Source organism: Xiphophorus maculatus, chromosome 7 (assembly GCF_002775205.1).
Source record: "Xiphophorus maculatus strain JP 163 A chromosome 7, X_maculatus-5.0-male, whole genome shotgun sequence".
In the NCBI taxonomy this organism is placed as follows: Eukaryota; Metazoa; Chordata; class Actinopteri; order Cyprinodontiformes; family Poeciliidae; genus Xiphophorus; species Xiphophorus maculatus.
The window spans coordinates 30,943,490-30,957,275 of NC_036449.1; the positions used below are offsets into that span (position 1 = coordinate 30,943,490).

Genomic DNA, 13,786 nt, shown 5'->3' on the forward strand with positions numbered 1-13,786 from the left:
CACACACACACACACACACAAAGGCTACAGTGGATTTATTACAGTGATTGTAAACATCATCAGATGAATCATTAATTATTTTTGACTCCACAGTCGCGGGGATCAGCTGGTCATATTGAATCCATTAAGACTCTGTGGTGCTCGGTGCACCGCCTCCTACTGGCCAACCAGTGGAAGTTCACCAGGAATGTCCAGCTAATCAGACCTTCTGCAGTTTGAAACCAGTAAACATAAAAAAATAAAACTTGACTTTGTGTTGGCAGGAAATTCAATTTAATAAAGAGGAATTAAAGTGGATGAAATTAATCACTGGATTTACATTTTAACTGCTAAAGTTATTACACCTGAAAATAGCTCAAGAGAACCAAATGTTTCTGCAGTGAAAACTCAATTTTGTTATTAAAGTTTAACTTTTTTTTTTCAAACAAAATGTTTTGCGTATTTGTGTTACAGTTTATGTGCTTTTCTGTTTTGTTCAGCCAAAACGCAGAAAGAAATACCACAAGATGTGCTAGCTGAATAGCTAGATGGAAATGCTACAGAAGCTACTGATGGTACAGAAGCTAATCAATCAATCAATCAATCAATCAAATTTTATTTGTATAGCACATTTCAGCAGCAAGACATTTCAAAGAGCTTTACATCATTACAAACACAGAATCGCAAAGCAACATAGAATCAAACATTAAGTCAAGTTCCATCAATAAATTTGTAATTGATTACATTTCAAATACAATCCTAACCAGGTGGGTTTTCAGTTGAGATTTAAAAGAAGTCAGTGTTTCAGCTGTTTTACAGTTTTCTGGAAGTTTGTTCCAAATTCGTGGTGCATAGATGCTGAAAGCTGGTTCTGGTTCTGGGGATGCAGAGCAGAACCAGAACAAGAAGACCTGAGAAGTCTACTGAAACTAAAGATGCTAATGAAGCTAAAGATGCTAATGAAGCTAAAGATGCTAATGATTGTGAGGATTTTTCACCGTGTAGCTTGAGGACAAAACAAATATAAACTCAAACGTTTTGTAAACTCAGAGGCTGTTTTAGCATTTTTGTGTCTAAACATGGTTTATTACTGTGACGGTTTATTAATGTGACGGTTTATTAATGTGACGGTTTATTAGTGTGACGGTTTATTAATGTGACGGTTTATTAATGTGACGGTTTATTAATGTGACGGTTTATTACTGTGACGGTTTATTAATGTGACGGTTTATTAGTGTGACGGTTTATTAGTGTGACGGTTTATTAATGTGACGGTTTATTAGTGTGACGTTTATTAATGTGACGGTTTATAATGTGACGGTTTATTAATGTGACGGTTTATTAGTGTGACGGTTTATTAGTGTGACGTTTATTAATGTGACGGTTTATAATGTGACGGTTTATTAATGTGACGGTTTATTAATGTGACGGTTTATAATGTGACGGTTTATTAATGTGACGGTTTATAATGTGACGGTTTATTAATGTGACGGTTTATTAGTGTGACGGTTTATTAGTGTGACGTTTATTAATGTGACGGTTTATTAATGTGACGGTTTATAATGTGACGGTTTATTAATGTGACGGTTTATAATGTGACGGTTTATTAATGTGACGGTTTATTAGTGTGACGGTTTATTAGTGTGACGTTTATTAATGTGACGGTTTATAATGTGACGGTTTATTAATGTGACGGTTTATTAATGTGACGGTTTATTAATGTGACGGTTTCTGAGGAGTCAGGCATCGAGGAAACTGTGCGACGTTTTCAGCCACCGGATGCAGAATCTGTCTGATAATGAGAAGAGAGACAGAGACAGTAGACCGGAGAGAACAGGAAGCTGATCCTGTTTAGCAGAACATCTTCACACCTCATGACTTCATCATAACATCTACAACATCGCCATGGCAACAAATTAACCTCAGAACATCTTCACACCTACGCGGCTGTAAATAAACCACCGGTGGGATTTGTTTATACAGACACATTTTTAACGAACCAGAAACCCATAGAGACACCAACACACACAGCCAAGGCAGGGTGTCCAAACTGCGGTCTGGGGTCCATTTGTGGCCCTGAAATGATTTTGTTCGGCCCCTGACCACAAGTCAACAATGGTAGAAAAAATTCATGACCCAAAAATGTGTAAATTTTCTGTTTTCCTATAAATAACCCAGCAGCCTGATTTATGTTTTTTATTTTTAATGATATACAGATTTCATAATTCTTTTTAAATCAAAATAAATTCATTTTTCCACCTGCCAGCTGTTTAAATCTGCTGGTTTTGGTGCCATGGGCAGAAAGTTTGGACACCCTGCACTAACATAAACGTGACGCTCACCAGCAGGAAGATCCAAACAATCAGACTTTTTCACGTCAGTCTGATTCTGATCATTTCACCGAATTATCTGATAGCTTTTAAACTTTCTGTCGCTGATCTGTCGTAATTCTGCAGCAGAAGAAGCCAGACAGGAAATCTGGGCATAAACAATGGCTTCAAACGATAATTATTAGATCATAAAAGCAGTCTGATCCATTGAAGCAGCATTTATTTTGGACTTGTTTGTAAATCTGAAAATCATTAACTGCTTCTTATTTAGATTTCTCTCCTGAGTGATTAGAAACTGTTGCTGCTTTAGCGGCTGAGTCCTGCTGGTGATCTCAGTGTTTTCCTCCTGCCGCTGCGTGACTCACCTCGGGTTTCCAGCTCGCATCAGCAGCGCTGACCGTTTCCTCTTAATGTCACGGCCACTGACATTTCACTCTGCGGCTTGAAGCAGCTTTTCTCCACGTTTGGATGCGAGCGGAGCAGCAATTAAACCAGACTGAGACGCACCGCTGACCAGAAACAAACCTCATCAAACGGCGGAGAAGGAAAAGCTGAACTCTGTTCACGCAGCAGCGCTGCAGGAGACGCTCAAAGGTCACAAACAGCCAGGAGCTGAAGGTTCGATTCCCACTGGGAGCCACAGCATTTTGTTTCCAACCAACAAAGTCTAAACTCCAGAGAGAAAACACCATGAAAACTATTTAATTAACTCTTTCAGAAACGTGTTTTTCCCCATGTTGATTTTAGGAACAGTAAAGAAGTTTCCACATGAGCATAACTGCAGAAACACGAGGCTGAAACTCAGTGGAGCGCAAAATTAGGGGCGCTAACCCAAAGCACCGGTTAGCTGCAGTAACTAACTAGTACCTAACATGAGCTACAGTAATGCTAAAAGGCTACAACAGCTAATGCTAAAGCGCTAACATCAATTCAAATTCTATCTGCCCTCAAAAGATTAAAACCTCCGAGCAAAAACTTAATTATGACATAATAATTTACATCTTCCATCATTCCTTTAGATATTGTATTAATGTTTATTGTTTTCTTTACTGTTTCATTTTGTTCCCGTTTGTTTCTATATTGGGGGAAATAAAGAGGAGGAGAGGAAACAGAACTGCTGCAAAAACAGACTTCAAAATAAGAGCATGAACATAAACATCTGACTACATGATGGATTCTTAACAGTTGATAACCAGAAATTCAACCATGTCAAACTTTATTCAACTGAAAGTTTACAAAACAGACAAAAACATTTTGCACTTTTGAATTTATCGGGGGAAGCTAAGTGCGCTAAACGTTTCCACAGTTAGCAGATGAGCAAAGCTCTCAACATAAATTAGCTTTGCTATTAGCATGTTAGCGAATCAGCACAAGTGAGCCCACAAGGGCCAAATTATCATCCAGTGGAAATATTTATATGATAAAGTCTTTGTTTTAAAACCACTAAAATGTAAACTTTATTTTGATTCTAAACCCTGTAAACTGTAATGAAACGCCACCCCTCCCCCACATGTTGCTGTCAGTTACAGCGTGTATAATTATTTATTGATGATACAGAACAGAACTGATGGCGACCAGAAGAGCGCCACCTGCCTCTCCGGCTGAGATCTCTCTGTTTTGTCCCAATTTTATTGTTGCAGCTTAGCGACATTTAGCTTCAGGCTTTGATCAGTGTGATTCACTCTTCAGGAGCAGAAATGAATGAATGAATGAATGAATGAATGAATGAATGAATGAATGAATGAATGAATGAATGAATGAAGTGGCGCTCTGACCCACTTCCCTACTGCAGCAGAAACAAAAACAGGACCAGCGCCATTACTATTCAATTAATAACTGTTTTTTTTACCGAATAAGTTTATTTCTGACATGTGATCAAAATTTTCATCTATTTTAACTTTTTAACTTTAACTAATCAGATGCCTTAAAAATCCTTCAGTTAAAGTAAATTTCAGGATTTTATTCAATACCAATGAATAAATTAAGTAAGCTGTGTTAGCGTCCTGTGTTAGCATGCTATGTTAGCATGGTGTGCTAGCATGATGTGTTAGCGTCCTATGTTAGCATTGTGTGTTAGGATGGTGTGTTAGCATCCTATGTTAGCATCCTATGTTAGCATGGTGTGTTAGCGTCCTGCGTTAGTATGATGTGTTAGCGTCCTATGTTAGCATGATGTGTTAGCGTCCTGTGTTAGCATGATGTGTTAGCGTCCTGTGTTAGCATGGAATGTTAGCATCCTGTGTTAGAATGGTGTGCTATCATCCTGTGTAAGCTTTTCTCTCTTAGCATGCTGCGTTAGCATGCTGTGCTGTAGTACCTGGAGAAGTGCTGCTGCAGTGTCACCATCTGCTGCTGAGCACGCTCAGTCGGCTCCTCTCCTCTCCAACGTTTCACCAGCTGGGGTTTTATTCTGGATCCGACTCAACGGCGGCGCTGCAGGGCAAACAAGCAAAAACTTAGTTTGTGTTCATCTTTCAAAACTAAATCCCAGGAAGGATTTCAAAGAGTCTGCACATCTGTTCACTGATCTGGAGGGAAAACAAAGTGAAGGCAACACATTGTTTATGCCCAAGAAGTTTTAACTGTCATATTTAATTTAAGGTATCAAGTTCCATAAAAATATCTCCTTTAAAACAGACAGGATAAGAGACAGATCGTCCATTTTATTACCTGCTGTGTGCTAAAGTTTAAGCGAACAGAACATTTCTGTGGTTTTCATAAAATCATTTAAATATTTGAAAAATAGTCTGTTTTTTATTCAGTGTTTTCAGCTTTATGCTAAGATAAACTAAACTAAGCCACATTCAGTTCAGCTAAGCTAGGATAGGCTAAGCCAAACCAAGCTAAAATAAGCTGAGCTAAAATAAAATAAGGTAAAATAAGCTACACCAAGCCAAGATAAGGTAAAGTACAACAAGGTAAAACAAACTAAACCATGCTCAAATAAACTCTGCCAAGCTAGGATAAGATAATATAAACTAAAGACTAAATATAAAAACTAGCCAAGTTAAACAAGAAACTAGCATAAGCTAAGACACAATAACAATGTGAAATTTTTATTTCCTTCCAGTAAATGCTTGAAAATCGACTAAAAGATAGAAAATAGATGATTTTAACTTTAGTAATTTAAATGTTTGTGAGTTTTCAGATTAAAACGGGTTGGGACTCAACTTGCTGGAGATAAAATCATATTTTCTGTCAAGCCGTGTTTTCTTTAGCACCGATTCATATTTAGTAACTTGCTGCCGACAGACTAAATGTAAAACTTGTTTTTATCTGGTTGATGACACAATGCTTCAAGCCAAAGGAAGGAAAACCTGAAGATCAGCTGCTCCTGCTTTCTTCTGACGAATATTAACCAACTGAAGGCAAATCGAGAACTTTCTTTCTGCATCAGTGAACGTCACAGTAACTATGCTTCGTATGATTATATATATATATATATATATATATATATATATATATATATATATATATATATATATATATATATATATATATATATATATATATATATATATATATATATATATATATTTACATGCAGATGTTTTATTAAATCGGATTTCTACGTTTGAATCAATCAGACCTCAAACGGAAGCCAACGTTTCTCCTGTAGATCAGTACCGCCCCCTGCTGGCTGCTGGCTGCCAACACGGAGAATCAGTTCAGCGTTTTCATTTTACAGGATTTCATTTAAAGGTACATTTTCACTATAATCTAGTTTAAACAAACATAAACAAACGTAATTATTTAGTTTTAAAACTTCTTCCCTCCTCTAATAAATCCTTATAATATCTGAACAAAGTCAGAGGATTTTGACTCTGAAAGGTAAAAAAAAAAAAAAAAGCAGATCTGGTGAAGTTATGTTTTTATTTTATACTATACAGATAAAATTCTGTGTTAAAGATTTTATGATTCTCAATGTGTTTATCTTTGTGAATTTAATCAGAAAAGCGAATTAGAAAAATCCCTCAGAATAAATGTTTCTGCCGGCAGAGGGCGCTCTTCTCTCATTTTCAAACCTGTTAGTTTGAAAATGAGAAAATTGCTTTATTTTTGTTTGATAGAAAACTATTTTTAACCTTCAATACAAATAATGAAGAAAAAGAGAATTGTGCATATTAAGTAAACTACTATAAAAAGTTACAAATGTTTATGTGCCTTTATATTTTAAAATTCATTTAATAAATATTTTCTACTTTTTGTTCCCATTTTGACCCTGAGCCTCACAAACGCAACAAAGTTATTAAAATAATTCACTTTTCTTCAAAAATAAATAGATAAAAGCTTCTTGACTCTAATATTTTTATAAGCATTTTTTTTCAAAAGTTATTTTTTATATTTTTATTGTAATGAGAATATTTGTATTTTATTTAAATAATTTAAAATTGGATGTCACAATTAATTTGATTAATAATAATGTGCTCATATTTTTCACTTTAATTTATAAAATTAAATATGATAACATTACAGTGGTGTTAAATATTTGAAAGTTACAGTATTGCAAATTTTAAAAAAATAAATACTTAAGCTTATATAGCGCTTTAAATATTTTTCACACTTTTTGATTCATTAGTTTTTTAAGTCTTCACAAAAAATGTAAATTATTTTAATATCTTTTAATTCTATTTTCTAAGTGAAATGGCTGTAAGGCTCGCAGGGCGGTGCTGATCTGTAAATGCTCTTATTGTGAAAAGAAATAATAGAAGAAGCAGTTTCTGTTTCACAAAAACAAAGAGCTTCACGATGAACACAGTGAGCTCCTGTAGATGATTATTATGGGATGTTTGGACTGAATGATTCTGTTCTTGCGGCTCTATAGAACCGCAGAAACTGATGAGTTCAGAAAACAATGAAACTTTAACAGATCAGATATTAAAGATGTTGAACTGCAGAACTAAGAACCAGAGCATAATTATTAATTAATCCTCATTTTACTAAACAGAAGCACTTTTAGTTTCAGAGATCAGAAAGATGCAGAAAAATAAAATCATTTATTAACAGATGAAAATGAAACCTGAACATGTGACAGACTTCTCCGTGAAATCACAGATTAGACAGAAAAATGACATTTCAGTGCAAATCTGATGATTCAGTCTCACTTTCAAGCTTCCAGTTAAAACAACAGCTGGATGTAAACATGGAGCAAACCCTGTCAGCAGACGCTCTCCTCTCTGGCCTAGTCCAAGCACAGCCAGATACATGGGAAAACTAACACATATTTAGTAGTTTTGTTCTTTAATCAAAATGGTTTAATGTCACTAAAAATTATTTTTAAAAAATCTGATCAAATTGGACATTTTAGAAGCTATTTGTTTATGGGAAACAGAGATTACAAATGATGAACAAACGTTTTTCCTTTGACATGATTTCCAATCAACATCGTCTCATTTTAATAACTTATTTATATTTATATTCCTTTATTTAATCAGGTAAACCCCGTTGAGATCTAGATCTCATTTTCAAGAGGGACCTGAGCAAAGAATTTGCAGTACATTTATACCTTAATATGTGGCTCAGCCTGCAGATGAACCTCCTGGCGCCATGTTTGATACAAAGTTCCTGTAAGTCTGATACAGAACTGATCAGCGCCATCTTGGTAGGCAAAGCAAAGCACAGCTGAGCCATGGCTGCCAGAGGAACAAATATACAAACACTCTTCACCAATGTGCAAGGGAAATATATATCAACAAAATGGCTGCTGTGGGCATAGACCCGTATGAGACGGAGAGTTAGCTAAGCTAGTTCTGCAGTAAATACTACAGTAAATCTCACTGATATTAAATTAACAGAGGGTAGAGTACTTCAGTAGTTACAATGAACTGATATTATTCATAAGTTAGACAGGAACAAAGCGAGAGCTTGTTGTAAGCTTTTTTACTGTTGTCATAGCAACTGCCTACCAAGATGGCTGCCAGTCACAAAGTTCATGGAAGTGTGACATCACATGAGAACTATCTAACAGGAAGTGGTGGTTTGAAGCAATTTGATTGGCTGACAGCTTGTAGCTCCGCCCCCATACCACATTGACACGATAATAATAATAAGAAGAAGAATAATAAGAATAATAATAAGAATAAGAATAATAATAAGAATAAGAATAATAAGGAGAAGGACCTTGCTGAAGCAAACAGGAAGGGGCGGGACGGACCGCTGTCACAGACCTTTTATGGAAATGGGACCATTGCACTCCGGAAGTGAAGGGGGCGCTGTTTCCTATATAATCTGTGATATATCTTCACCTTTAGGAAGAATTTTCACTCTCAGCATGTAGTTGAACTTCTCTCTTTTATTTACTTATATAGAATTAATAATAAATAATAAAGACTTTGTGGTATTCTGATTTAGTAATGTAATTATAGTAGTTGTGTTACCACCTCCACGCCACTAGAGGCAGTATCCGGCCTGAAAAGATGTGACTAAGGAGCAGATTTAGAAGTTCACAGAAAGCTACAGAATGTGTTAAAAACTGTGAGCTGAGCTGAAGTAAATAAAAGAGAGAAGTTCAAATACATGCTGAGAGTGAAAATCCTTCCTAAAGGTGAAGATATATCACGGATTTCAGAAGAAAATAAAAACGGGAGACCGCGGATAATATAGGAAACAGCGCCCCCTTCACTTCCGGAGTGCAATGGTCCCATTTCCATAAAAGGTCTGAGACTGACAGCGGTCCGTCCCGCCCCTTCCTGTTTGCTGCAGCCAGGTGGATTTGACAGTTTGCTCTCAACTGTTTCACATTTCATCTGTTTCCAGTCAAACTGGCAAAACACCGAGGAAAACATGCAGCGTTTTTACTTAGAGGAACTCTGCAGTGTAAATAGAGTAATTAGCGTCTTCCTTTGGATGGATGGGAGCGGCGGGTAATTAGCTGTAATCATGTTGGAGTGATGAGAGCAGAACCGCAGAGAGGCCGGTCCCTCTGGGTGTTCAACCCAAACATATCTCCACCTCAGATCGCATCCTGCTGTTAGCCGCAGCTAGCTGTTAGCCGCTAGCTTCAGTCCAGGTTAACCACACACACACTTCTCCATGAACCAAATGGTCACTGATGATCTTTAGATGGTTGAGTTTAAGGTGGATTTACTTGAATTCAGATCCAAACTTTTACATGAAGGCTCAGATATATACATACACCCAGTACTGTCAGGTTAAAGTGGGTTTGATTCACAGGTTCAGATTTTAATCATGGGCCATAACTTCATCAGTGACTCAACCACCAACCGGGTCTCAGTGATCCGACCCAAAACGGTTCCTTCAGATGAATCAATGCAGGTTCAGAACCACCACGACCCAAAGGACCACTGCAAAGGTTACGCAGTTATTGAGGTTGTTATAAGAGACAAAAGTAGAGGTAAATATTTAACAAAAATAAATGTTTTTCTAATAACTGGATTATAACCAGTTAATAACCTGAATTATTGCTGTTAATTTTGGCCGTCCTCTGCAGACTGCAGGAAGATTTTAGCTTCTCTCTTCCTCCGTAATCAAAGGATGGTACATTTTATAAACTAAGAAATTAAGTATTAAATTAAGAATCAAATGAACTGGGACAAACATTAAAAACTCGCCTGATGAATCTGAGACAGAGTGCTTTCTGGGAGAATTTTAATTTGTGGTGTAAACATGAAGGTTTTATGCATCCATCTCCTCTTTCATTCTATAAATAATCCTCAGCAGAGATATTTCTGGCTCAAAGCTGCTTTTTATGCACGGTTGATGCTACAAAGGGTCCAGCAGTGACGATCCCACCAATCAGGCAGCGCAGAGCTTTGATGCAGAGCTATTTATTCCAGACTCTGTTCTGTGTTCAGTGGATGATTCAGCGCAGCAGATCTGCTCCAGCGGATCGTCAGATGAATGAAGTGAAACTCGGCTCATCTCAAACTGCGTGCAGGCTAACCCGTCTCCACCAACACAAAACACTCAGCTGGAGTCTGGACAGAAAACCCTAAAAACGCCCACATCATCATCCCTCCACCACCGTGCCTCAGCTTTCCTTCAGCCAGATGCAGCCCTGCTAACCTCAGTCCGGCGGCCATCTTGTTTCTAGGAGGCTTTTGTCCTTCAACATGTCCAAGCAGCCTTATTGGTTCAGCGTCGTGACCTTTAACCTTTAACTGACTCAGCAGTTTTTCTGACTGGACCTGAAGAGTAACAACCGACGGATCTGTGATAAACTGACTGACGCAACAAAACGAACACAAAACACTCCGACTGAAGATTATAAATAAAATATGCATAAAACAACAAGAGCAGGACCGAAACGGGTACGGAGCAACATCCCTGACAAAAATCAGAGATCAGCATTACGTCGACCTGGTTCACCCACTTCTTCCAGTGTGAACCATATAAAGGCTGTGTATTTTATTGGTGGTATCAGAATAAAGGGGGCTGAATGAACCTGAAACACAAGTCTGTATTTACGATCCAGTTTGTGTTGGTCTGCCTCTTAAAATCCCAGTAAAAGTCTTGAAAGTTTGTTGTGACAGAAATAGAAACAACTTTATGACTTTAATTAAAACGCAGTGGGCGGAGCTTCTGCTCCACAAAAGAGGAAGGAAACATTTAATTTACTCTTAGTTTCTAAAATTAAATTTGAAGGGCAGAAAAACAGAACAGGTTTAAAGCTCATTGTGTCACAAAGGAAGAAGCAGAGTGTGATAAACTAAGTACACCCTGGCTGCTTCTGATGGGATTTAAGAAGGAAAGAAGAAACAAGCTCTGCTAATTAAAAGCACTTAAAATGGACGTATTTTAAATCCTTCCTTTATATATATATATATATATATCCAGGGGAACTGCCCCCGATGTCCATGCGATATTGCAGAGTCGCGTCAGCCAACACAACCCTACAACATCCAGAGCCTTAAGGAACTCCGGGCGGATCTCATCCACCCCCGGGGCCTTGCCACCGAGGAGTTTTTTAACCACCTCGGCGACCTCGTCCCCAGAGATTGGAGAGCCCAACCCAGAGTCCCCAGGCTCCGCTTCTTCAATGGAAGGCATGTTGGTGGGATTGAGGAGGTCTTCGAAGTACTCTGCCCACCGGCCCACAACGTCCCGAGTAGAGGTCAGCAGCACACCATCCCCACTATAAACAGTGTTGGTGCTGCACCGCTTCCCCCCCCTGAGACGCCGGATGGTGGACCAGAATCGCCTCGAAGCCGTACGGAAGTCTTTCTCCATGGCCTCTCCAAACTCCTCCCACGCCCGAGTTTTTGCCTCAGCAACCGCCCAAGCCGCATGCCGCTTCGCCCGCCGGTACCCATCAGCTGCTTCCGGAGTCCCACAGCCCAAAAAGGCCCGGTAGGACTCCTTCTTCAGCCTGACGGCATCCCTCACCGAAGGTGTCCACCAGCGGGTTCGAGGGTTGCCGCCGCGACAGGCACCGACAACCTTGCGGCCACAGCTCCGATCGGCCGCCTCGACAATGGAGGCACGGAACACGGTCCACTCAGACTCCATGTCCCCCACCTCCCCCTGGCAGTGTTCGAAGTTTTGCCGGAGATGGGAGTTAAAGCTCCGTCTCACAGGGGATTCCGCCAGACGTTCCCAGCAGACCCTCACAACACGTTTGGGCCTGCCAGGTCTGACCGGCTTTCGCCCCCACCACTGGAGCCAACTCACCACCAGGTAGTGGTCAGTGGACAGCTCCGCACCTCTCTTCACCCGAGTGTCCAAGACATACGGCCGCAGATCCGATGAAACGATGACAAAGTCGATCATCGAACTGCGGCCTAGGGTGTCCTGGTGCCAAGTGCACATATGGACACCCTTATGCTTGAACATGGTGTTCGTTATGGACAATCCATGGCGAGCACAGAAGTCCAGCAACAGAACACCGCTCGAGTTCAGGTCGGGCGGGCCGTTCCTCCCAACCACGCCCCTCCAGGTCTCACTGTCATTGCCCACGTGAGCGTTGAAGTCCCCCAGCAGAACAAGGGAGTCCCCAGGAGGAGCACTCTCCAGTACCCCCTCTAAGGACTCCAAAAAGGGTGGGTAATCTGAACTGTCGTTCGGCCCGTAAGCACAAATGATAGTCAGGACCCGTCCCCCCACCCGTAGGCGGAGGGATGCTACCCTCTCGTTCACCGGGGTAAACCCCAACGTACAGGCGCCGAGATGGGGAGCAACAAGTATGCCCACTCCTGCCCGACGCCTCTCACCTTGGGCAACTCCAGAGTGGAAGTATGTCCAGCCCCTCTCAAGGAGACTGGTTTCAGAACCAGAGCCGTGCGTCGAGGTGAGACCGACTATTTCTAGCCTATATAGACTATTTAAGCCTCCCTGGCAAGGTCTATTCAGGGGTCCTGGAGAGGAGGGTCCGTCGGATAGTCGAACCTCGGATTCAGGAAGAGCAGTGTGGTTTTCGTTCTGGTCGTGGAACACTGGACCAGCTCTACACCCTCGGCAGGGTCCTGGAGGGTGCATGGGAGTTCGCCCAACCAGTCTACATGTGTTTTGTGGACTTGGAGAAGGCGTTCGACCGTGTCCCTCGGGGAGCCCTGTGGGGGGTTCTCCGGGAGTATGGGGTACCGGGCCCTTTGATACGGGCTGTCAGGTCCCTGTATGACCGGTGTCAGAGTCTGGTCCGCATTGCCGGCAGTAAGTCGGGCTCGTTTCCGGTGAGAGTTGGACTCCGCCAGGGCTGCCCTTTGTCACCGATTCTGTTCATTACTTTCATGGACAGAATCTCTAGGCGCAGCCAAGGTGTTGAGGGGATCCGATTTGGTGGCCTTAGGATCTCGTCTCTGCTTTTTGCAGACGATGTGGTCCTTTTGGCTTCATCAGGTCGTGATCTGCAGCTCTCGCTGGAGCGGTTCGCAGCCGAGTGTGAAGCGGCCGGGATGGGGATCAGTGCCTCCAAATCCGAGGCCATGGTCTTGAGCCGGAAAAGGGTAGAGTGCCTTCTCCAGGTCAGGGGGGGTGTCCTGCCCCAAGTGGAGGAGTTCAAGTATCTCGGGATCTTGTTCACGAATGGGGGAAGAAGGGAGCGGGAGATCGACAGGCGGATTGGCGCAGCGTCTGCTGTCAAGCGGGCGCTGTACCGGTCCGTCGTGGTGAAGAGAGAGCTGAGCCAAAAAGCGAAGCTCTCGATTTACCGGTCGATCTATGTTCCCACCCTCATCTATGGTCATGAGCTTTGGGTCATGACCGAAAGAACGAGATCGCGGATCCAAGCGGCCGAAATGGGTTTTCTCCGTAGGGTGGCTGGGCTCTCCCTTAGACATAGGGTGAGAAGCTCAGTCATCCGGGAGGGACTCAGAGTAGAGCCGCTGCTCCTTCACATCAAGAGGAGCCAGTTGAGGAGCATCTGGTCAGGATGCCTCCTGGACGCCTCCCTGGTGAGGTGTTCCGGGCATGTCCCACCGGGAGGAGGCCCCGGGGAAGACCCAGGACACGCTGGAGGGACTATGTCTCTCGGCTGGCCTGGGAACGCCTCGGGATTCCCCCGGAAGAGCTGGAAGAAGTGG

The 13,786-nt window shown here is 41.4% G+C and overlaps 1 protein-coding gene across 6 annotated transcripts in view; it reads right to left on the reverse strand.

The window, feature by feature from the left end:
• The window catches only part of LOC102237491, a 39,401-nt gene that overhangs the window by 23,173 nt on the left and 2,442 nt on the right, over positions 1-13,786 (reverse strand). For 4 of the 6 annotated variants that reach the window (XM_023336703.1, XM_023336702.1, XM_023336699.1 and 1 more), the window contains exon 2: positions 4,627-4,742. In XM_023336703.1, coding sequence (XP_023192471.1) covers positions 4,627-4,655 — 29 coding nt within the window. In that variant the 5' untranslated portion in view covers positions 4,656-4,742. Of the gene's footprint in view, positions 1-2,674; positions 2,982-4,626; positions 4,743-13,786 lie in introns of all 6 variants that reach the window. The other 2 variants (XM_023336700.1, XM_023336701.1) reach the window with 2 other exon arrangements.